Source organism: Manacus candei, unplaced genomic scaffold (genome assembly GCF_025592945.1).
Source record: "Manacus candei isolate 608988 ecotype Guabito, Panama unplaced genomic scaffold, ASM2559294v1 h1tg000057l, whole genome shotgun sequence".
Lineage (NCBI taxonomy): Eukaryota > Metazoa > Chordata > Aves > Passeriformes > Pipridae > Manacus > Manacus candei.
The window spans coordinates 9,816,798-9,840,537 of record NW_026138105.1 but is presented as its reverse complement, the minus strand read 5'-3'; the positions used below and the strand labels follow the sequence as shown (position 1 = coordinate 9,840,537).

At 43.3% G+C, this 23,740-nt stretch overlaps 1 protein-coding gene across 1 annotated transcript in view; it reads right to left on the bottom strand.

The window, feature by feature from the left end:
• The window catches only part of CDH4 (cadherin 4), a 427,411-nt gene that overhangs the window by 69,296 nt on the left and 334,375 nt on the right, over positions 1-23,740 (bottom strand). The window contains exons 6-7 of the mRNA XM_051803474.1: positions 20,315-20,459; positions 7,154-7,326 (exon numbers count right to left, since the gene is read on the bottom strand). Of these exons, the coding sequence (XP_051659434.1) occupies positions 7,154-7,326; positions 20,315-20,459 (318 nt within the window). The remainder of the gene's footprint in view (positions 1-7,153; positions 7,327-20,314; positions 20,460-23,740) is intronic.

Here is a 23,740-nt window from a genome sequence, read left to right as displayed (position 1 = left end):
GTCTATCTACTTATCAGGTTTTTTTAAAGGAAAAGCAATCAAAACTCACTTTGCATACACAGGAGCTCTAAACTGATTGGCAGCTTTGCATTTAGAGGGTTGCAGCAATCGTGCAGAAGACCAAAAGGTGCAGATCGTTCTAGAAAGCCCTACCAGAAAGAAACACAGCCACTTATTTGAGAAACTCAAACAGGGAGACATATTCCTTCCAGGAACTGTAAAAAGGCTTCAGAACCTCCACTATCCCCTTCTTAATTGAAACAAAGGGTGTGATTTCTATGATAAGGCGTCACTCACATCTTTCCCATCCTCCAACAAGGGCTACGAGGAATCCATTATGCAGTGGTGGACCAACAGTGCTCAGAGCAGACTCAAGCCCTCCCCATCTGCTAACTTCTGGTATCTCAAATTACTACAAGTGGCCCTCCACTGAGTGCACAACACACTTCTAAAGGCACTAAACAGGGTTAATAAAATGGATCTTCTTCACTGATGAGTGGTAATGCTCCTCACCATAATTTGCTGAAAAAGGTCATTCTTGTCTGTAATGAGAAAATGAAATGCATGCCGGAATGATGGAGCAAACTCAAATCAGTCCCATGTACAATGTAGAAACATAAACCAGAATCCAACATAAATCTACTGGCTAAATTCAGCTTATGGCTAATCAGCTCTTCCTTTGACAGGATATGCTGCTGTGGAAATGGGATAATTTTATAACTGAATAATTTAACCAGTTTTATCTTTAAGTAATGATTTCAGGCATATTAATACATAAAGCTTCCAGTATTTACATTTTCGTTACATGGCCCTGAAAAATTACAAGGTATCAGGGATAACGGAGTATTCAGTGATAAATGACGTGTACAGAGTGGCTTTCATCCCTCAGAGTGACTTTGTGCTCCACAAATCCCTGGGATGGCACGTGGCAGCCAGGAAGACAGAGAGGGCAGAGCAGCAGGGGAAACTGCTCCTCAACAGCAGAGGGAAACTGTCAGACCCATCAGGGCCAAGGCTGGGAGGGACAAGTAAAACACAGTCTGACAGATGATGCTGAAGTATTTTACCTGCTTATCCCTGATTAGACTCCAGTAGTTTATGTCTGGCTTGAAGACATGTTCCACAAAGGCTCCCAATCACTATTTGAATGCTGTGAGAAGAGGAAAAGCCACTTACCCCAGAAGTCTGTTACAGTCCTTCATCATCTCAGTCACTGGAAAACACTTTGGGAGCCTGCAAGTCTGCAAGCTGAACACAGGAGCTCTTGGTCCAAATTCATAGAAATGGATGTGCCTCACTGGCAAAATAATTACTAATCTCTCACTCTTGTTCTCCTCCTTTGAGTTCAGCTGTGGAGGCATTTTTCTGCATGTGTTTTAATGCAGTGATACAGGAAGTTCATCTTTAAAAGCAAGATACTCAGCAGAATCTAACAACCTTGTTTTAGTTCTTCTCTGAAGTAATGAGAAGAACATGAAAACCAGAATCCCTCTCACTTTAAAGGACTCTTGTAATAGATACAAATAGCAAACACGGTGGATGCTTGATTGTGCTTGTCAGAAGGTGACATACTCATACCAATTCTGCATTACTCCTCACTGCTCCTTGGAGATGGCTAATCTCAGTGAGGAAAATGGGAACAGAAACTCTCAGGATGCAGTCAAGCCATTTAGATGTCACTTTTCCTCATTCTTTGTATTTTGTCAGTACACATACACAACTGATAATCTGCCCAGGTAAACTCATATATCACTCATATTGTGTGGGATCCTTCAGCCTCACACTGTAGCAGATGTTCCTCCAGCCCTGCTCAGAGGAGGAGATGCAGCTTTGCAGAATATCACACTGATATTCAGTGAGGGAACATAATTAACACTGGCAACGGCAATTAAGAACAGAATAAATTCCTTTAGTTGTATTCCAGGGTATGGAAAAAGGATCGAAAGGTGCTGGACTATCCTATCAGAGGAAAGTTTCCTGGTACAGGAAATCAGACTCAGCCTGAGTTACCTGTTGGCTACACTTTAGAGTATTGTCTGGTTGGAAAAGACAAACCCAGATTAAACCCACTGTATTTGGGTAATCTTAAACTAGTGGAATGTTCTCTATGGGAATGTTTCACAGCAGTCTCAATGGCTAAACTAATTCCTATCACCAGTGCAATGCCTTGTTTACTCCCAGCCAACACCTGAATGAAGGAACAGGGAGGTTTCAAAAAGCTATTGCAATGACCTGGAGATAAGTGTCCTCAAAATAGTTACTGCAGATGGTAAAATCCAATCCCCCCTCGGTGTTTGGAGGAGCAATGTACAGTTGTTTATTTTTTTTTAACATAACATTTCGAATTTCTGATTTATCAGAAATGTCTAGTTGCACCAAAACCAGAGTGCTGGAAAATAAATCAACTGCCTCTGCTAATAAGAAGAACTTCTCCTCTTCTCCATAAGAATCCTGCCATTTCATTCATAAATAAAATAAGCCTCTAACTCAGTTGTTGGCAGGCTCTCCCTTTTATCTTTCACTCACTTGAGAAGGACTAGCAACATCATGCTTTTGGAAAGCCAAGTGCAGTAATCATAGAATCGGATTTCATGTATTTTTAAAAGCATTTGCAGCAGCAGAGATCCAATCACTTTTAAAAGAAATACAAACACAGAAATTTGGAAGAAGCAACTCAGAGCTCCTGACTGTCTTCATTTCTCCAACACCACATGAATGTGCTGGAAAAGGACTCTTTTCTAAAGGACATCTCAAAAAGTTAGCAACATTACACTACAAGCACCGCAGAGCCAAAATACTTATTATCTCAAATAAGCCTGGATGACATTTGAGATGTCTCAACATTTATTGGCCTGCCAGCAGAGTGTGGGATCAACCACCTGCTTTTCTCTCATTCCTTTTTTTTTCCCTCCTGCTTGCTCAAAGTCCGTGTTCATAAAATATTTAGGGGAAGCTCTTCAGAGGATGATATTGCCTACACTATACCCCCAGTGCAGGTTTACTGTGCTACTGAGACAGATACTCTGCCACTGGAGAAATCAAAATTGGTGATGGAGTTGAATTACTGCACCAGGAGCACTGTCAGACTGACAGTCTGGGCTTGATCCCACCCGGGACATTGGGCTGAGCAGCAGCAGTGAGCACGAAGTAACACAGGGAACAGAGCTGGTCCCTTATGCAAGGTTATAAGGAGAAATGCTACTTTTCAGAATGGAAAACAAAAATACGAATGTTCTGCCTGTTTCTGAGACCCTGCTGGGGACAGCTGACCCTTTCTTACCTCTTGTAATTTTCTTCCCAGTGGAAAAAAAACCAAAACAACTCAATGAAATGTGGAATTCAGATGTGCTGCTAAACGAAGCCATCAGTCAGGCAGCATCTCCTGTAGTACCACCCATTTCTGCAGCAGCCTGACATAAATTAAGTCAGCTACCATGGTCCCTTCTTACCCCTGAACTTTGTCACAACCTGTTCATCTCATATGTTCACAGCCTTCCCTATTAATCCACATATTTTGTGCTCCCATTGCCTTATGATCTTTCCCTCCTAATTTCATTAAATCAGCTACAGATTTCCTAAGCTGCCCTGATGTTTTCCTGCATTACAGCAAGACTCTGCTTTTAACCTTCTCATCGAAGTCTGGCTGTCTGAATGTACTTTTGAACCTCTGATGCCCTCTAAATCCCTATCATTTTCCTTCTTAGTTCAAGGGGTAGGTGTTCCTTTGTTCCACCTTTGGCACTTCTCACCCTTAGGCATCCAGGCTTACACCAGGCTGTTGCTAAACTGTCCTCCTTTAATAATTTTTATGAAGTGCAGTCCAATTATCTTTATCTTCCTTGGGGATCCATTCAATTAAGCGCAGTCATAATGAGTGAATGGACACAAAGCTTTGTAACCATATTTACACCCAGATTAATGGGAACCAGGTAAGATAACTTTAAAGCCATCAATATTTCAATACTTTGGCTTTTGATTGTGCTATCTTCAGTGTCAGACACATTTAGGAGAGATCAGCACAATTTGAGAGGCTGAGTTTTTAATTTCCTCCTTGGTTTGTGGAAATGACGGTTTAGAAACAGCAGCAAAAATACATGACTATCTTAAAATAGTTTTCTTGCAGGTTAAACAAAACACTTCCTGTGACACAAAACAAGCTGGAACACTGTATCCAGTTTGTTCTTTCATGGATTGAAGGTAATGGAAACCAGCAAAGAACCAGTATTTAAGTGGAGATGCTGAGAACATCAGGAAATCTCATTTAATGAGCATGCAACAGAAATGCTGATCTAGAAATAGCAGTTCTGAAGTGACTTTTCTCCCTTCTGAAAGAGAAATGCTGGAACATGGACCTGTCTCTCAGATATGGAATAGCTCTGGCAGTTATTTTCACACCTGCTTTGCATTGTAGAAACAAGGGAGAAGGGTCCAATGGAAACTGAAAACCTGGTTCTGTATCACCACAGCTTAACGTAATCGTGTCTCAGGCACTGACAAATGTGTCAATAAGCTTTTGGAGAAATAACTGGTATCCAGGGAATTTATCTTGGTTGTAGTAGTTTCAGCTGAATAGGTCAGATTTGTTAACATTTTAATTTACACAAATCTGCATTCCAAATACTGCTCTTCGGCTCCTTTTCCTAACGACAAGAAAATGTCAGCAGCAACCCCAAATTTACTCCTCTAATAGCTTTCTCAAGATTTCAGGAAAAACAAACAAAAACAAAAAACCAATCTGTGATACAGTAATATGAGTGTTTAAACACATTTTTCAATTTAGATGCAATATAATTTTATGTTAATAACCCAGAAAGTTTTGCCAATTCCAGATGTAATCCTGACAGTAGCAGAGAGAGCTGGGAATGAGCATGTCCCATAGCTTCAGGGCAGCCCCAGGATTGTGCCCAGAGCTGGTTGTTTTGCCTCAATCCAAGTGTCCCTTGTCCAACCTTCTACTCAGCTTGGGACACTCAACATCATATTTCCATATACAATGTGCCAGCCTGGATTTCCTCGACCCTGTGCACAGGGGAACTAACATGAAGCACGTGGTTCCCCTACAAGTTTTTAAAATGCTTCAGATGCAATGAGAGAAACCTGAAAAAAGACTAGTCTGCCTCATCTTTTCCCCCTAATTATCACCTGCCTCTTTTTTCACCTGATTTGCTGAGATTAAAACCCATCTCCCACCCAGATATCCCAACCTGTGTTTCTGAAATTATTACAAACTGGCGACCTTTCTCTACCCATAAAGCCCCACGTCAACATGCTGGCCCCCACTGATGTCAGGGGGGCAATAATAGCTCTTTCATTTCCATAAAATCAGCATTTTCCTGCCAGAGTTCCGATTTCTCCTCTGAGTACTCTGCCTCTGTCCCCCTGAGGGCTGCCAGCAATCTCTCCAGCACTTGCTTCTCCTCCCCGACTGCAAGCCCGCCGCAGGCTTCGGCACTGCTTGGGATAATCTACCTGCTTAAGATTCAGCTAACTTCTAAATAAAAAGAGTAGAGAAAGGTCAGATCTGCCCTAGGTTGTGCTTGCAGAGTCTGCCACATCAGGTGGGAAGGAGCAGGTGCTGGTGCTCCTCCTGCTCCCTCAGCTCTGGGCTTGTCTTCACATCTGGAAAACTCTCTGCTCGCCTGACCTTCTCCTTGGAAAGCTCTTTCACACAGTGTCTCCCCCTGGGGCAGCTCTCCTTGAGACAGTGCCGAGGGGAAGCCCCAAACCTGTGCCAGCCCCTGTTCCCGTGTGGTCCCGTTGGCTGCCCCGGGGCTCTCCGCGTGCTGCCGAGCTGCTGCCGGGGCTTTTATCTGCTCTCAGCAGCTGCCTTTGGGATTCCTCCCAAAGCTGCTCTGAAGCAAAAAAGAGGCCCCAGACATGGGAATGAAATGGGCATAAACCCTGGCAAAGAATGCCTGTTGACTGGAGCCTGGCAGAGCACTTAGCAGTGGGGCCAAAAGCTGCTGGGCTGACGGGCACAGGGGAAATCTCTAAGGTGCTGGAGGTTTCACCCCTCTGAGGTTAGGGTTCCAGACAGGAAAGCCATGCACCAGCCTGCATGTGGGGACTCCTGCTCACTCAGTCCCTGCCATCGGGGAAAGAAAGGAGATAAAGCAGAACAAAACCAGTTTCTGCTGCCTTCTCTCAGAAATGCAGCATGCTGGGCTCTCCTAAAATGGGTTTTACTGGACTTTTTACCTCTGGGGACTGCTTGAACAAAAACATCTGAGCCTCAGACTATGCAAGTCCTTCCTTTCCTATCTGCCACAGAGCTCAATGAACAAATGATCCTTCCCAACATTAACCAAGTTAACCTGCATTGAACAGGTGACACTTCATGACCTGCACAGTCCAAAGGGGAATAAAACCAGAACTTAAGTTCTGGGGTTCCCTCCCTTCACATCCATTGACCCCTGTCCCCTCCTTCCCCATTCACTCCATCCCACCACTGATGCACTGATTTTTGTTTTATGTGTGGGGTATAAATGCTTTGTCCTTGAGCTACACTCACAGCTAGAGGAGGCAGAGCTCTGGGAATCACACTATATGGCTTACACTGGCAGAGTATGGTTGTGTCAGTAAAAATGAAATTTCTTCTGCATTTGGAAAAGCTGTACATCATAAAACGCCAGGAAGAAGGGGCATTAAGAGCAGAGTCCCACAGAAAACCAAAATCACTGGAAGACATTTTCCTAGTTTGGAAGAGACACAAGAATGCCATCAGGAAACATGCAAAGTGTACTGAGTATGGGGTGTGTAACTGCTTTCAGAGATAACATGCAAGACAGGTCTAGAAAGGGCTATAGGTGTCTGGCATTTATTGTCTCCCAACAGAAAGGGGACAAATGACAAGTTATTCATCTCCCTGCTCCTTCTGGAGTATTTCTACATCTTTGAGTTTTACAAATTTACGCAAGGAAAATATCAACGCCAGGAGTCTGAAGATTCTCCCAGGGTTTCATCGACCGATATGGATTAAGACAAAAATATCACATCAAAGCCACGATGCCCCACAACTGCTGCAGAAGCAAAGACCACGATCGCCACGTTGCAACTCAAACTTTTAGAGGCTCAGTATTCAAGACAGGGCTTGGGCTTTGCAAGTCAGCAACCCTCAGTAGCAGGACACCTGGCAGGATGGCTTCAAACTCACCTCTCTGTCGAGTCCAGCAGCCACAGTGACAATGTCTCCTGTCTCGCTGTTAATGGTAAACATGTTTTGTGATGGGCTCTGTGGGGTCTGAGTCACGATCCGGTACCTCACCATCCCGTTCGCGGTAGTAGCGTCGTCTGCGTCGTTTGCCGTCACCGTCATCACGTAGGTACCTTGGAACAAGAGAAGATGAGTTATCAGGACTATCTCACTGCAGAGCAGACTGCAGTCCCATTGACTCGGGGTCATGCATTTTGCTGAGAAATTCTAGGCAACAGACATCCCATTTCAATCCAGCCAGCTGGGCAAGGATTATGGAAATAGCAACACTGCTGAGACTAGATGATCTGGAAGGATACTGATTACACATAACTGGTAGATAGTGAGAAGTCATATGAGGGTATCTATGATTAAATTCTAATTCTTTCAGTGATTGTAAGTTTTAGGGCAGCATTTTTTGTCCTGCAATTTCACAGATTCTCAAAGGGGATTTTTTTTCCCCATCCAATCACTGCATCCACATGCATTCAGAAGTAGCATTTAAGAGTAGAAAGCCCATCAGACTTCTCAGCAGCTTCAGAAGGACACCATCAACATGCCCATGCCTAGTGCAAGAAGCAACTGCCTGCTGCCTCTAGTTCTTGGAGAAACATCCACCTTTCTGGCCCCTCCTGGAGAAAAAAATCCATTTCTGCAGAGCAAATGGAACAGCTGCTGCCCAGCAGGACAGAAAAATCAATGATTTGGTATGTGTGGCCAGTGATGTATTGAATTGTTGGTTTGTTTCTTGCTAATCACCAATGTCTTCATTTGCCTTGCAAAAAACAATCTCTACTTTCTAGATACTGTTGGGAGTGCACTGATGCACTGACAGACTCATTAGCACTGGAGTTTGGCAGCAGGGTGTTTTGCTAAAGTGGGAAATTATCATTATGAGGGTAAAAGATGTTACTTGATTGGATGGACTCCTGCAGCTGCATGGTCCTGTGACCCCCCAGAGCTCGTAGGGCCCAGCTTTATGCTTGTTATATTGGTAGGAGAGAATGACTAGAAGGGCAGGCACACACTGTTCACGAAAAGCAATCTGCAACAGCGGATTAATCTAATGATACGAGACCTGAAAGGAGGAGTGGGGGGCAAAGAGAGACAGTGAAACCAGACAGACCCTCCTTTAGTGACCACAAAACCCAACAGCATCAACGAAAAGATGGAAGGTGCCACTCAAACACTGCTCATTTGGGAAGGCTGAACAGACGGACCAGCTTCCGAGCCTTCTGTGCTGGAGAGATGCAAAGTGGTCCCAACGAGACCCTGAGCTGATTCGAGATGGAGCCAAACATTGCTTTACAAGAAGAGCTGAGTTTGTTCTGCTCGCTTGGTTAGGTGTGAGCCACTGGCAAGCTCGAGAACATGTGGCTCCATCCCCATCAGGACATGTCTCCTCTCGTACGCCCGATCCCCAGCTTGGTCACAAAGCTACCAAGCTCCCAGTTCAGGGAAAGCGGAAAGCTTGAGAGCTTGCATCTGTTTGCAAAGGACTTTAAAGATATCCCACTCTCTAAATGGGCAGATCTAGCAATGGCTGCAGCATGCCCAAATTCTGCACTTTAGCCAAGTGTCTTTAAGCCACTTAGCACACAGGAAATCCCCCCCAGTACCCTCCCCAGCTTTGGGAAACCAGTTTCTCTGTACTAGCAAGAAAAGGTCTCAGAATTTTGTATTTTTGCACTGTATGAAGTGCTTTGCTGATCTCCTTCCATCTGCCTCAATCAGGCTCTTTTTGTTCTCAGTGGTGATACATATATTCCTGTGAGTTTTCTTAGTTCAATAAGAATTATAGATTAAAAAATAAATGAATGTGTAAAGCAAATCCTAATGATGAACACATCCCTGTCTTTCTGCAATAATCCTGATTCTCATTTGTGAAATGAAAACAAACTATTCAACAACTTTAACACTTTTTTGATCAATAAACTTCAGGAGAGGGAAGGAACACTGAATTGAAACAAGGCTGTGCAAGCAACAAATTTTCTCTCTTTTCTCTTCAACCATTCGTTTTTTGCTCTTTTGCAAAACCAGTTATCATGAGACAACTGATACAAATAATGAAGCCAGTCCTCAGATAACTACAGGGGAAAAGTACAGAAGAAATTTAAATAGGAAATATGCTGAATGAGATGTTTGATTTGGAATTTATGTTATCTTAATGCATTCAATACTGAAAATATCTCTGAACAGAATGTCAAATCCTGGGGCTAATGAAAACAGAAGCGGAAGAGGAAAACAGAATCTATTTTAGGACATATGCAGTTTTAGGACATATTCCAAAAAACAGGTGGTATTTTGTGATGCACTTCCAGCACAAGAACAGCTCTGAAAATTACTGTTACTACCAGGTTCAGATAATGGCACCCACAGCTGTGGTCCCTCCTCATGTGGGATCTCTTGGACTGCACTGTAAATTCCAAAATGAACCAGGATGTGTGTGAAGTGGTGGGTTCCCAACCTGCAGGGGAACATGACAGGCTGCAGCCGTGGTGGGAGGGGGTGAGGGACAGCAGCTATACTGTGGATGGAGAGTACAGCAGGCCTCCTTCACTCTTTCCCTGACCTTTCTGCTTCTTTCCTGCAGTGCAGCATTGGACTGAGCACATCTGCTCTAGAAAAAAGGACTATTTCAAAAGCATTTGACCTACATCCCCATAAAGGGAGATGGGACTGGACAAATGTCTCTAAAGTCATGAACTGAGCACCAGAGAGCTGTATTTCAAGAGGCAATCTGCTCCCTATCTCCTATCTTTAATTTCGGTTATGAAACCCAACCACAGAGAAAACAGAGAGGAACTTGGCATTAATTACTATCCTGTAACTTAATAAAACGCCCTCTGCACAGGGTCCTGTGTGGCTGCAGCACTCTGCAGTGCCTGATGGAATTGCATCAACCACTTCCTTCCTGGCTCTCCCTGGGGCTGACCTCTCCCTGTCTGACCACAGTCTGCTGTAAACTGGCTGCAAATTACTTCTTCCTCTCTGCAGTCTGGATGGTGTCTGATATCTCTTCTCCCTTTCCTGTCTACACACTTCTCCCATCTGGCAGCGTTGTCCCAGGAGGGCGACAGCATCTCCTGTTACCCGTGCTGAAGGCACCTCTCCTAAGGAACACTCACTTCTGGGAGATCAGCGGGTGTAACCTACATCACCATCTACATTCCACTTGGTTTTCTTTACATTTAGCCTGTTTTTAAGCAAGAAATATATTCTAGATACCTGTGTGCTGCAGTGAATGACATAAACATATATCTGCACACAAGAGTACTCAACAGAGCAATGTGGATATATGCTGCTCCAGTGTCTAACATCTTCTGGGTGCTATATAAACTCTTTCCCTATACTAAGATGGTTGGTGATGATTTACCTGCAATAAAAGTAAATAATGTCATGTTTCTATGTCCTTTGCATGGAGATACATCTTCACATACTTTATATTAAATAAAGGAAATATATCCCCATATCCAGCCCCTAACGCTACACAAATTAAGCAAATATACACTGGCAGAGTGAGTGCACAGCTCTAACAAGCTTGAGGAATGAAGCTGGTATTGTTTGGGGTTAAGTGACAAAGCACAGACTCCCTAGTGTTGCCCACAGGATGTGCATATGCATTTTGTGGAAATCAAAGTATTAAACACACCATCCTTACATCCCTGTATCTACCCAAACAGAGACTAGAAGCAGTTATTACAGACCAGAAACAATGAGAAACTCCTCCAACTCACAGTCAAGACCCTCACACTGTACTCTGCCATTTTTGTGTCAGACCCTGGCAGTGGTGATGAAGCTACAAGTGTAAGAGTAAACAGGGAAAGAGGGACTTTACACTTTCAGTGTCTGAGAGAGGAATCACCTTCATTTTTCTGCTCTGCAGGGCTTGCAGAGCATCAGCATCAAAATGAATGCATCAAGTGTCAAAACCTGGGCCCAGTCTGTGCAGTGATTCACAGAACAAATACCCAGCCCAGACGGTCTCTGATGTAACTGCATTAAACTACACACCTGGCCTAACTCAGGTGCATAACCTGTTGAAAGAAAACCATTTCTCATCAAATAAGGCACATGGTATGTTAAATAAAACACCTAACCTACTACATCATGTCAATATTAAATCAAATTTGTTGCATGTTGAACAGCTCTTCTGAGCAGCAGATTGAATTACCATGCACAGCTAGTGATGACAAGATTACTGTGCATTAGCTTTCATTAACTAATGTGCTGAGTTCATATATCACCTGAGTTAAAATTAATGGATGGCATGACGAAGATCTATCAATAAAAGGCAAGACCTCAAGAATCTGTACCTTCACAATGCATTCCCAGAGACCACAATTTCCTAGATGTTATTTTGTCAAATGAGATAGCTTTGTTTCTAACCATAGACAAGACACATGAGAGAAATGCTTGAAACCACCCCTTATGGAAAATATTCCCGTTAGATTAATTAAGGTTTCTACAGGCAAAACAACACCTTACAGAATCTGAGGGGATGGAAGCAAAGGGAGATAATTTATACCTGTATATTCAGCTCTGTTTATCAACTTTAAAATGAACTGCATCTCCTGGTAAAAGACTGCAAAGAGATTTTGTTAGGTTCACAATATCTCATTTGATCTGTACGTGTTAAGCAAAAAGAGAAGCAGAACAAGGAAGATAACTGCCCTGAGTATATGTAAGCAGATAAGTGCACAGTTGTAAACAAATGCCCCCCCCCGAAATCACTCTGGAATCTGAGAATCTGCTCAATTCTTTCCAGCTCAGACAGTCCCAAAGCATGCCAAAGACTGATAATTCACATCACGTTGTCTGCAATCTCTGCTGTGCCATCTATGCAACTTCATTTCTCCATAAAGATGGAGCTTTCATGGTTTTAAGGCATACAAACAATATCTTGGCATAGTTGTGCTCCCAAAGTCTTTGTTACAATTGCTTTATAATTGCCATTTTTCTAAGCTGGTTTGATATCCATTAGTTAGATTTAATGCATGTTAAAAGAAAGAGCTAATGGGCACTTATCAGGAATCCAAATAAAAAAATAAAATACAAACCTCTTTCACTTTGCCCTTAATACCACGTTGCTGTAAAATCACATAATCCTCTCTGTCTACTCCTATGATATAAACAGAAAAAGCTAAAACTTCACCCAGTTTTTACTGACAATGCTCATTCTCTATCCAGCTTTATCTTACAGTTTATGCTTTTAAATGGCTGGTAAATGGCTGCAGAATCATTAAAGGTTGGTTAACCTTCTCAGTCTAATTTTGACCTACAAGATACTTAATTTAATCATTCCCCCATAGAAAAGGATTGAATCATTATGTGCAGACATGTGGTGATGGCCATATTACATTAGATCTTCATTAACCCGAGTTAATAATGGCTTTGTACTAATGGAAACCTCCCCTTACTCCTCATTTTTTCCCCCCAAATTTGAAAGCTCACTTAGTGAATTCTCTGCATCCGATGCAAGACAGAGAGAAGACAGTAATTGCTGCTGGAATGATTAAATACTGAAAAGCAGTGTAAAATTTACAATATTTCCTAAAACCAAAATCTTCCATTCATTGGAGTTTCCTGATACCAGTTTCCTTCCCCACAGAGGATGGGAATCTCATGCTCCTGCTCACGACACACTTGACCCTTTAAGTGATTCCACTCATGGTAATGAGGTCTCAAGGACAGAAGGACACACTAGAAAAGCAAAGGCATCAAAACCAAGTTACAATGAGAAGTGTGACGGGATCCTGAACAAGTCCTTGGAGTACAACTACACACTGCTGTAGCGTTAAAAACAAACATCTCAGCTAACAAACCTGTATCCTCCAAATTAAATGTGTTCCATCGGTGATGTGAAGCACTTTGACATACTCATTGCTTAGGGTTTCAAACAAAATTGGGGAGCAGACTCACCAGCAGTGCTGAGTGGAGTTACAGAGGTGAACAGGAACATGGACAAGACATTAAAATGACAGAAGTGCCTAAAACTCTACTGCAGTTGTAATAAATTGTAAATATACTTAAATTAAATGGCACTCCACATGCTCTAGATAAAAAACTAAATAAAAACAGCACTTCCCCTCTGAATGCTATTTCTCCTGTCATAACTGATAGCTCCTGTCATTCTCTTTCACCATTATTTCTGTAATCATTGGCAAATTTTGACCTTTCAAGCAGCTAACCTAATTCATAACGGATGTCACTTCCTAATTAGTGGAGACATCGGATTCTCAGCTTCAGACAAGGCAAGAGCCAACCTAATGAGAATAAAGAGAGCAAGGAGGTCTGGAGAGACAACTGAGCGAGTTGAAGAGGCTGCTGTCATCCAGAACGGAAATAATACCTTCTTACTGTTAAAAATGGAATAAATACCTCCGGAGGGAAAACGAGCGGATGCCCTGACTGCAGCACATGCAAGAGCCTGGGCAGATTTGGAGATCACTCCTGTGCAGCAGCCTGCAGTCTATTGAGACCCCTGTACCACAGAGAAATCCCACCTGCAAAACTTCAGGATGGGCAAAAGCTCATCCAGCCGCTGAGCAAAGAGTTTTGGCTGCATAAATTCACGAGGCTCAGCTCGGCTGAGGTCCTGCACACGAATCCTCTTGATTTCCAGGGCTAATTCAAAAAAAGGGAGAAAGCATGACTTAGGACAAGATATCCTCAACATCACCACTGAACTGTGCTCAACAGCACAGCCAGGTTTCATGCTGAACTGAAGGCATATGTGACTCCAGAAATCATGCAGACCCAGCTGCACAGAGCCTGACACTTGACACACCCGACACAAGGCTTCAATCCAATCCTTGAATTTTGACACTATAAGGTAATACAAGATAATAAAGTGATGTACTAATATATATATTTTAATATATATCATACTATGTTTTCTGTAACTGTTGGTTAAAAGGAGGCAGAGAGTGGGCTATTACAGTGCTGTAACTCCCTTCTAGAACAGTCTCAGGACATGATTTCTACAGTTTTTTCTTTTGCATCAACTTAGCCAATTTTTTGGAGGGAAAAAACATCAGTCTGGGGATTTGCATTTTTTTCTCACTTGCACTCCTATAATTCACTTCCTTGCTCTTGGGACTGGATGCTTCTGCAAAGGAAATTAAGAGCACAGATTTCATAACCACTCACCTCGAAAGAAAATGGAAAGCGCTACCACATGTGTCTGCAGAGAAATAATTTCTTATGTTACAATTGTGCTCGGCTGAGCAAAAGAACTTGAAAAAGAATATTGTGGATCCTAAGTCTGTGTGTAATGTGTGAGAGAATAGAGTTGGGTTGGACGAAGCCATTTTTAATAGCATATGAAATGCAAGGGTAAGAGCAGCACCTGCCCAAGGTGCAGAAGATGGCAGTACATCAGTGATACATTTCAGCTCGTGATGTACCCAGAAGTAATGCACCCAACCCGTGAAGAGCTCTGGGATGAGGAAAATAATCTGTTGAGACCTAGTCTGGCCCTGAAGATTTTACCTGCACATGACGCCTCTGAAACATTTGGAATTTATGTTATTTTTAGCTTCCAGTGCTACCAACTGGAATGTGCACCCCGTGGCAGCCCCAGTCCATGAACCTGTTCAGGTGTTCTCTTAAATTTGGACCTTCCTAAATGAAGAGGTCTAAAATTAACTTACTTACAAGTTGGAAATGATAATTGAATGTTGTCACGGCGTTTTTGGAATGGGTTGTAATGGCAAGAGGCGGTTTCACTCTGTGTCCTATAAACTTTTAAAAATGAAGCATCTTCTCTTCAGATCTCAGGTCCTGCCACCCATTCTGTTCCTTCACCGAACAAACAACCTGCAGGACACGAGGCATCTCTTCATGAATTGCACTGTCTGACTGGAGAAGAGGAATAAGCCAGAACTGCAGAATCCAAATTCTCCCCAGGAATATATATACAAATGCAACTGTACGCCTTAAAAGATTAATTTCACAAGCCTTAAATTGCAGTTTAATTTGAAAACTAATTCAGCCTCATAATTGGCTTTCTGTTCAAATCACTGAGGCTAAAGATTTAAATTCTTAATATTCAGATGACTTTCGAGTTTCTGGCCCCATCTGTGCATTAGTCCATGGTGTTAATCTCTGAGGGAATCTCTGCTGGCATAGAAATAAAATAAACAAACTGGGACACTAGTAGAATAATCAGCTTTTAAAATCCTTGGGTTTTTTTATATACTGCTTATTTTTTATGAGACTTCTTTAACTCAATTTGCCACATATAGATTTAGCTCCCAGCTATTTCATTTTTCACGTGGCATGTTATCAACAATTATTGTATCAGAGTTCCATGAAATAAGGAGGAGATGGGAAAATTTTAAATTACAACATTTCTCATGTAAGAAACACTAATATTCCTTTCTTTTGGAGGACTGTCCATACTCAGCACTCTTTCACACCAATCCCAGGGAGAGTGGTAGGAGTAAACTACACAACTCCAGGAGAAAGGAGGAGTTGGATGAAACCAGAGTTTAAAAGAAACCACTTGGACTTTTGCTATTGACTTGAAAGGGACCAAGACATATCCAGAGAGTTAGTGAAGCGGAAAGGATGAATGGGAATGGAAAAGGCCAGTCTGACAGGAACAAATTGTTTTGGAGAGATGAGTTAATTTTTGACAATCTTTCTGTTAAAACAAAATAGATACAACCCAGAGCAAAGCACTCGAGTCACTGTGGAGCATTTCACATTGACCTTTTCAGAACTGAACGCTTCAGTTAAGTAAGACATCCACATCCTTCCATAAGGAACATTTTGCGGTGGTTACAGCAAAACTAAGCTTCTGCAGAGATGGAAATAATCTTTCTCCATTACACTATTGTTTTGTGATTAAATTCCTTTTTTTTTCTTCTGTACTTAAGTATTTTCATTCTATCTTATTGAGTAATTTTTCTTTTGGAAACTGCAGAGTTTCTTTTGGAAGAGCGTTCCGCAAGGACACCCCTGGGATCCTGCACCCCCAGCGGTACAAGGGCAGGGACTGGGCTCATGGTAGGCAGCCACTGGTGCTGTACAGAGGGGAAAATCCCACCTCAAGCCCCAGTTCCTTCCTGCCATAAGGCAGTGGAGCTTGTGTGAGGCTGCTCAGAGACGCTGGCTGGGAAAGGGCAGCAGAATCCTCGCAGGGCAGGCGGCGCTGGGCAGCGAAGCTCTGCCACCCGTCCCGCTTTGTCAGCGCTTGAAAGGCAACTCCTGCAGCTCCGGGAGAGCTCTGCTGATTAAGGCTGCCAGAGGGAGCAGGGGAATTTCTGCTCCAGCTTGCAGCTGCATTTTTAAAACTTGGCTGTGTTCTTCATATAGAGGCAAAGTTCAAAGAGGCAGAACATTATTCAACATGAGTAAAACATGGTCTTTTAAGATACACTTTCAAACAGCGGCACGTTAAATCAAAACAACTCATGGAGGGGGAGAGCAAGGAAGAAAGATGGTCCTGTGGAAAAGGAAATCCTGCATCACTACTCCTGTTCTGCATTTTTGGAAGGGCCTGCATTTATACATTTAAATTGTCAGCTGCTTGACCTGAGGCTAGATAAGCTAGAAATGCATTAAACTGTCTCCCAGAGAGAATAAAAAAAAAGGAAAGAGATGCAATTCAGTTTAAGAGCCAGCAAACATCTTAGGATGCACAGGAGCCAGGTTGCAATATGTGTTCACACTACAGAGAAGTTCACCAAGAGTGAGCTCCTGATTTCAAGAACACTATGCTACGGTGCAAGACACTATTTCAATTAAGTTATTATAATCTTAGCCAGCAACAACAACCTATTACAGTTAATAATACTTGATGATTTCTTTTCTACTCCTGTCAAGGGTTGCTTCAAGGTGACTCACAGAGAGCACACTCCTCGGGAACCCAGGCTGAGTACTCTGCAGACTGGGAAGCCCCTTCACTTAAACCCCATCAGACTGTCTAATGAGTCTCTTCACATTGCTGCCAATTCTTTTAGCTCTTGGACAATTTTGTATATTTATATTTCAGGCTAAAGCAAACTTGCTTCTGTGGGAGGCCGAGTGCCCAGCAGTGTCACACCATGCTGTGGGCTGGAGCACGGCTCTTTCCTGCATTCCCATTTCCTTGGTTCACTCTACCCTCTGGCTTATTCACTGTTAAGTCAGTAGGTCACACCCTTACTTGGCCACCCTCCATCCCCTGCTGTGGCCAGGCACAATTTCCAGCTCCCTGGTAGGGTCAGAGATGAAGCACCACACTGTGTTCCAGCTCAATGCACCCCAGCCCTAAGTGGGGACTGTGCTGTGCTTCGTGGTACAGAGTCCTCCAGAGGCACAGCCCTGCCTGCTGTGCCCTCACACCGTGGGCCTTTGCTTCACCCTGTAGCCTGGCTGTGCTGTGACAGCACCGCAGAGCCCCTTCTTGCTCACTGGAACGGGATCTGCTCTATTGATCCTGCTAAAGCCTTACTGGGGCTTTCCCTGCAGCTCAAGGTCACTGCGCCCTGCTCAGCCTGTGCCCAACAGCATATTTTTGATGGTGTTGCTCTGCAAAATTTCCATTGGTAGGGATTGAGCTCCATATGTCCTTTTTTATCTGTTTGTGGTTGTTTTTTTTTTAAATCTGTGCAAAATCCTGACTGACTCCAAACATTCATTGGCTGCTCATTCTGCTTACCTTTAGAGTCAGCATTTATTTGGGACACTCTATAATCCAGCTACTTTTCTCATCAGAGGTGTGCAAAATTATTAAAAACATTGCAGATACTGTCATAATCAAGTAATCCTGCATTTTTAATCACAGCCATTATAAATGGGCATATGGAATATGCGAGAAATAACAATTGCACAGGGTATCCAGGGAAGCATTTTCAGTCCTCAGGCACAGTTCAACAGCAGTGAGCAGTGGAAAATAAGTGCTGAACTGTAACATATAATAAGATTTTTTAGTTTGCTTGAAGCATGGATATACACACATATGCAGATATATTTTTATAGATGCATATACATATCTAACTTCCTGTTGAATCAGTAATGAACACATTCCGCTGTTATCTCGAAGAATATGCAGTGTCTTTCATTTTTCAACCACTGCCACAAATAATCATGAATTCTGGCCACATATTTCTTGCAATGGCTGGTGTGGTATTTCCTTAGTTATCTTAATACTGTGAGGCATCTTGAACTAAAAAGTTTCTAAATTCTTGCAAGATCTGTGCTTAGCTAAATACATTGTCTAGACTTGTCTCTGCACAAAACAGGGACACAAAACTGTGAGGCAAAGGAGAAGCACTTGGATATCACCAGTAACTCCATGACCTCTCTATCACTTTCTCAAAGGCACAAGATCGTGTTTCTTGCCAAGTACATGGAATGAGGGCCTCTGATACCCAATTCCTAGGAGGCTCTACAAAAGTAAAGAACAGAAATTCAATACTAATATAAACCTTTAAAAGAATACCGATTAAACAGGAAAGAGAGAAAAAGAACCCCCAACCAAATACATCAAAGACAAATGTAATTGCTTTTGAATAAAAACAGATTGCTTTCTACCTTCCTGCCTTAAAGGCAAGCACTCCAGCCTGGGATACAGAATACCAAAAATCACTGCTGAAAGCAGAGGCACAAGTATTTTGTAGGCAAAGTTATCCTATTCTGATTTAATAGCTCAAAGGCTTATCTGGATTTCAGACAAGAAGAGGATGCAATTTACTGCTTGTTTCACACAGATGAACAGAGCTCGTTAAAACATTTGGGAACACTTTGAATATTGATCTGTCCTCGAATAAGATGTAAGAAATTCGTTTTGCTATGAAAATGTATCAATCTTCAAACCTTGATATGCCCCAAAGTGGCCTTCAAATGAAAGCTGGAAAATCCTCTGGGAAGATGCCATTAAAGCCATCAGCTCAGGGGCGTCTCACGTCCCCTCCTCCAAGCAGGACTGGGATCAGGACTTTGAAGCTGGGACATCACCACCCAAAGCGATCAGGGAGGGAGCTCTACTCGTTCTTTCCACAGAAATAAAGTCACGTTCTGTCCCCACTCTGTGCCACCAGAGCCTCCCGTCCCTCACCGTGCTGGAAGACAATCAATCACGGCTGCGAATCACCTTGTTAAAAACAGTGCCCACCGGAGACTTCCCCGTGACACCTCCGGCAGCGGAGACACCGTGATAAATGTTTGCTGACACAAACCAAAGTCACAAGGTATTTAACCCCTCAGCTGGCAAACAACCGAGCGTACAATGCGCCTAGGAAAAATCTCCCTCCGATTTCAGGAGGCTTCCAACTGTACTGGTGCTACAGGACAATTTATGTTCAAAGAATGGATACGCTCATATTAGTTACACTCGGCAACGACCCACAACAACCCTGCTACCATTTTGGAAATAAAAAATCAACTTTATAGTTGAAAACAGAACATTAAAGATCCTTATATCTCTGGTTTTTTTCTAGCACATAAACATGTCCACGTAAAAATCATCACTTTTCCACATACAGCTTACACCACCGCTAATTTTTCACCCATAAACTTTCTGAAATTGTATTTCAGGGTTTTCCCCATTTCACCCTCTGTTAGAAAAGTCTGTGGAAACAGAGGATGAGCCTGCAATTTCAGTGGAAATATTCCCCCTTCCATAACTTTGCATCAGGCCCCAAGTAAGAAAGTATTTTCTGCACACCTTGGGACACAGACTTATTTGGAGTCTGACTGGATGCCAGATATTGAGTTGGCAAATGACTGGATTAAATGTCATGGAGGCGGATATTCAGCATTTCAGACACAGGGTCAGTGAAAGGCCACTGCTGGGCTGGCTTTCAGTGCTCTGTAATTAGAAAACCAGCCCTCTACGCGCATAATGAGCATATGAGAATGGCAACACAGAGCAGATCTCTGAAACACCGCTGTTTTTACAAATTCCACAGCTAGGAAGGGACCACCAGGATCCAGGTTCCCTCCAAACCAAGTCTGCACTTTGTCTTCAGAAAGAGACACAAGACTCTTCTCACCTTCATCAGTCCTCCACAAAGAGCCAGGAAGAGCAAACCTTTCCCTCATCCCCTCTATTCCAAGCGCAGGCTAAGCCACCACACCAGATGAATGGCTGAGAGCCAGTGAAACTTTAAGACTTTTTTTTGACTGTACCTGGTTTAGAACCTTCATCAACAGATCCATTATAGACTTGGTTGATGAACTCCGGTCTGTTGTCATTCATATCAATCACATAGATGTAAAGGTCAATAGGATTCTCCACCTTGTTTCCATTCATATCCACTGCATGAGCCCGGAGCTGGGAACAAGCACAATGAAAGCACAATATCAGCAATTGGATTTGTTGCAGAGTAAGAGACCGTTTTGCAAGGATTGACTTTGCCTCATAAATACTTTCTCAAAATTCAATGGAGCAGGTATCTAATTCCAGCAGAAAGCACTGCCATAGTTTCCATCTAGACTCTACCCACAGACAGCTTTTCAGGGCTTAACATAATACTGAAATAATATTTTAAAACTGCGATTGTCAATGGAAACACTTTAACTCTGGTGCAGTGATGCTATCTCCTTCACTGCTCACAGACCACTGTATTTTAATTTTTAAGCCATGGTGAACTTTGTCTGACAGTCTGAAAAGCAAATTTTGCTTAGTTCCAAATACGGCGAGGAAATGAGTTTGAGCGAGAGGTTTCTTATGGGAATCTGCAGCCTTTCACACCCACAATAACAGGGATTAATAGTGAAGAGATTTCAGAATGACATTAGTAGTGTTTATTGTTTGTTTAATCATGGTCTCTAGGAACAGCAACAGCTACCGACCCCATGGCTCCGTGCACCAAAAGACATTTAAAAAGTCCCTTTCCCTCAAATAATGGGAGCCCCTGTGACATTAAGAATGAAATATTTTCCTCAGGCTTGACTAAAATACCCAGTGCTAATGCATTTCAATAACCACAGTCACAGTGTTAAGCCCTCAGTTAAAATGGAACTGCAGCTTTATCTTATTAGCAATAACCATCAGTAATAATGCCCAAAAACAAGAGCATCTGTTTTCTGAACAGGAGAGACAGATACAGCATGTCAAAATGAGTAATTAATAAAACAAAGCAATCAACAATACTCAGGAACAATCAGTAACCAGGTGAAAAAAATGGATAGCTTTCTCATTAAAGGGAACAGATGGCTACTCTGAGTGGTGTGTGGCTGAATGCGCTGCCGACACCGGCTTCGGGAAAACTCTGATGGTGAGGGAAGAGCTGCACGGCCCCTGACCATGGATGGCAGCAGGGAGGCACTGGCTGGCTGTGAGCACTGCAGACTCTGGCTATCATCCCTCTTCATTTCAACCTCTGTGAGCACTGCTGAGCCTCCGCCCTGCCACAAGAACTGGGGACAGCACTTGGGATGGCTGTGTGACATCCAGCAAGGCTGGTGGGCTGAAGAATGAAGGCTTCAGAGGACGTCAGCTTCACAGACTCACAGAATCACAGAACAGTTTGGGTTGGAAAGGACTTTAAAGCTCATCTAGTTCCAACCCTCTGTCACGGGCAGGGACACTTTCCACTAGACCAGGTTGGTCCAAACCCCGTCCAATCTGTCCTTGAACACTTCTAGGGATGGGGCAGCCACAGCTTCTCTGGGCAACCTCTTTGTGCAAGGGCTGGCTGGGAGAGTGGGGCTGAAGGACAGGGAATGCACCAGCTCGTGCCATCCAGAGGGATGGGGGCTTCTGGTTACTCCCAGCAGTTCCCTACACCATCGGGCTGCTGCCGGGAGTCAGAGCTGACATGCCAAGGAGGTCTCAGCTCCTCTGATGCATGACAAATAAATGTGCTAATTGCATTAGCACTGGTTCCTGTCTTTTGCTCTCGTTGTGTAGGTGATTGATGCAACTTTCTCCTTCATGTACAGTGCTCAGAAGTCCAGAGCTTTAACAAAAGAGACTGCACACCATTAGGATGGGCTGGCTTAACATTTAATCAAGCAAAGAGAACAAACTGCCACGTGAAATGAGCTGGGAGAAAAACATTTTTTCTAGAAGAAAGTTAAGCAGCACTTTTTCTTTAAAGCCTGAGGAAGTCCAGCTTTGCCTTCAGTACAGGATGTACCATTTGTATTTCATGAGTTGCAATGCTCTTAATATCTGCATTTCTTGACTGCATACGAACTGCTTTGGCTCCCACCTGTTGAGCTATCCTTCATCATGTCAGATGTAGCAATTCAATAACTTTACAGTCAGAGGTCAGACTGTCTTTGAAAAAAAAGTAATTCAGAGCTAAAATTAAAGTTATTATCTTCAAACTGAGGCAGCACCGGGCCCTCTCTTACAGCATTTCCAGCAGCGGAAATGGTTCCATTCAGAGATAAAGCAGAGAGCAAAGCTGGTATCTTCCCCTTCAGATCTGACTCTCCCCCTGCAAATTTTTAATTAGATTTGATAGCTTTTGTTTGAAATCTCCAGGAGTAAGGAATTTCTCAGCAATGCACATCTATCTGCTTGTTGCACTCACTAAGCACATGTATCCATCTAAGCATTGCTGCCTGCACTCAAGGAAAAAAAGATTCAATAAGCAAGACTGCAGGAATCTCATCAAACCTGGGTGACATGCTCAAGTGTCACCTCTGTCCTGAGTCCTCAGCACTGGGCTGAGTTATGTGAGGGGGGGCAGTGGTGGGGCACACTGGTGTGGGCACTGATGTCCTGACTAACAGCATCTGGGGTGTCAGGAGGATGGCACATGTCCCCAAACCCAGTGCAGCAAAGCCTGTGCCTCTCTGGCCTGAGTTGTACCAGGGCCTGGGTGTCCATGGCTGCTCCTCTTCTCTCAGTTGTTCCTGCTGCCCTTTCTGCAAAAGTTCTTTCTCTCCTGCTCCATTTTTACCTGATCTCAATGAATGTTTCTATTTTTTTTTCCTCTTGCTCCTGCTTCCATTAATTTTCTCTATCTGTACTCTTTTAACAACTCTCATGTGCCAATGCCTCCACAACACATGTTGCTTCTCTGTGGACAGTGCCAACCATGGCAGAGGGAGAAGGGAGTCCTGAGCCAGAGGGTTGAATTTCAACTCAGTTCAATGGGAAATCTTCTTTTTAGAGACCATTCCTCATTAGACATCATCCTCAGCAGAGAGAGTAAACAAAGGAGAGACTCCAGGGGAGCAATCTGTCTACTGGGAAGCTAGCTGGATCTCCAAGGCAGATCAGATACTCCATTTCCCTTCCTTAATTCATCTTCTCCCTCGTTCTCCTGTCGTCCTTTTTGTATTCAGGAGGCATCCTCAAGCTGGAAAACACACGTTGTTCTGGAGACATTCTTCAGACACCAAGATGGGGCTCATTTCTGTGAGGCACAGCCTGAGCCCACGTGGTGCCCCACGGCTCAGGCTGCCACCTGCCCCCAAGCAGGTATTTTGGTGGTAGAGTGATGGAGAGGGTGAAAAGCGGATGCATGTGAGTGCTTTGTAGCACTGGGCAAGGCACAAAAGGTGATGACTGAGTTCTATCAGACACACATGTCATTTTGAGATGGAAAACACACCAGTGAAAGGTCAGTGAGCATCACCTGGGCCACGGGACAC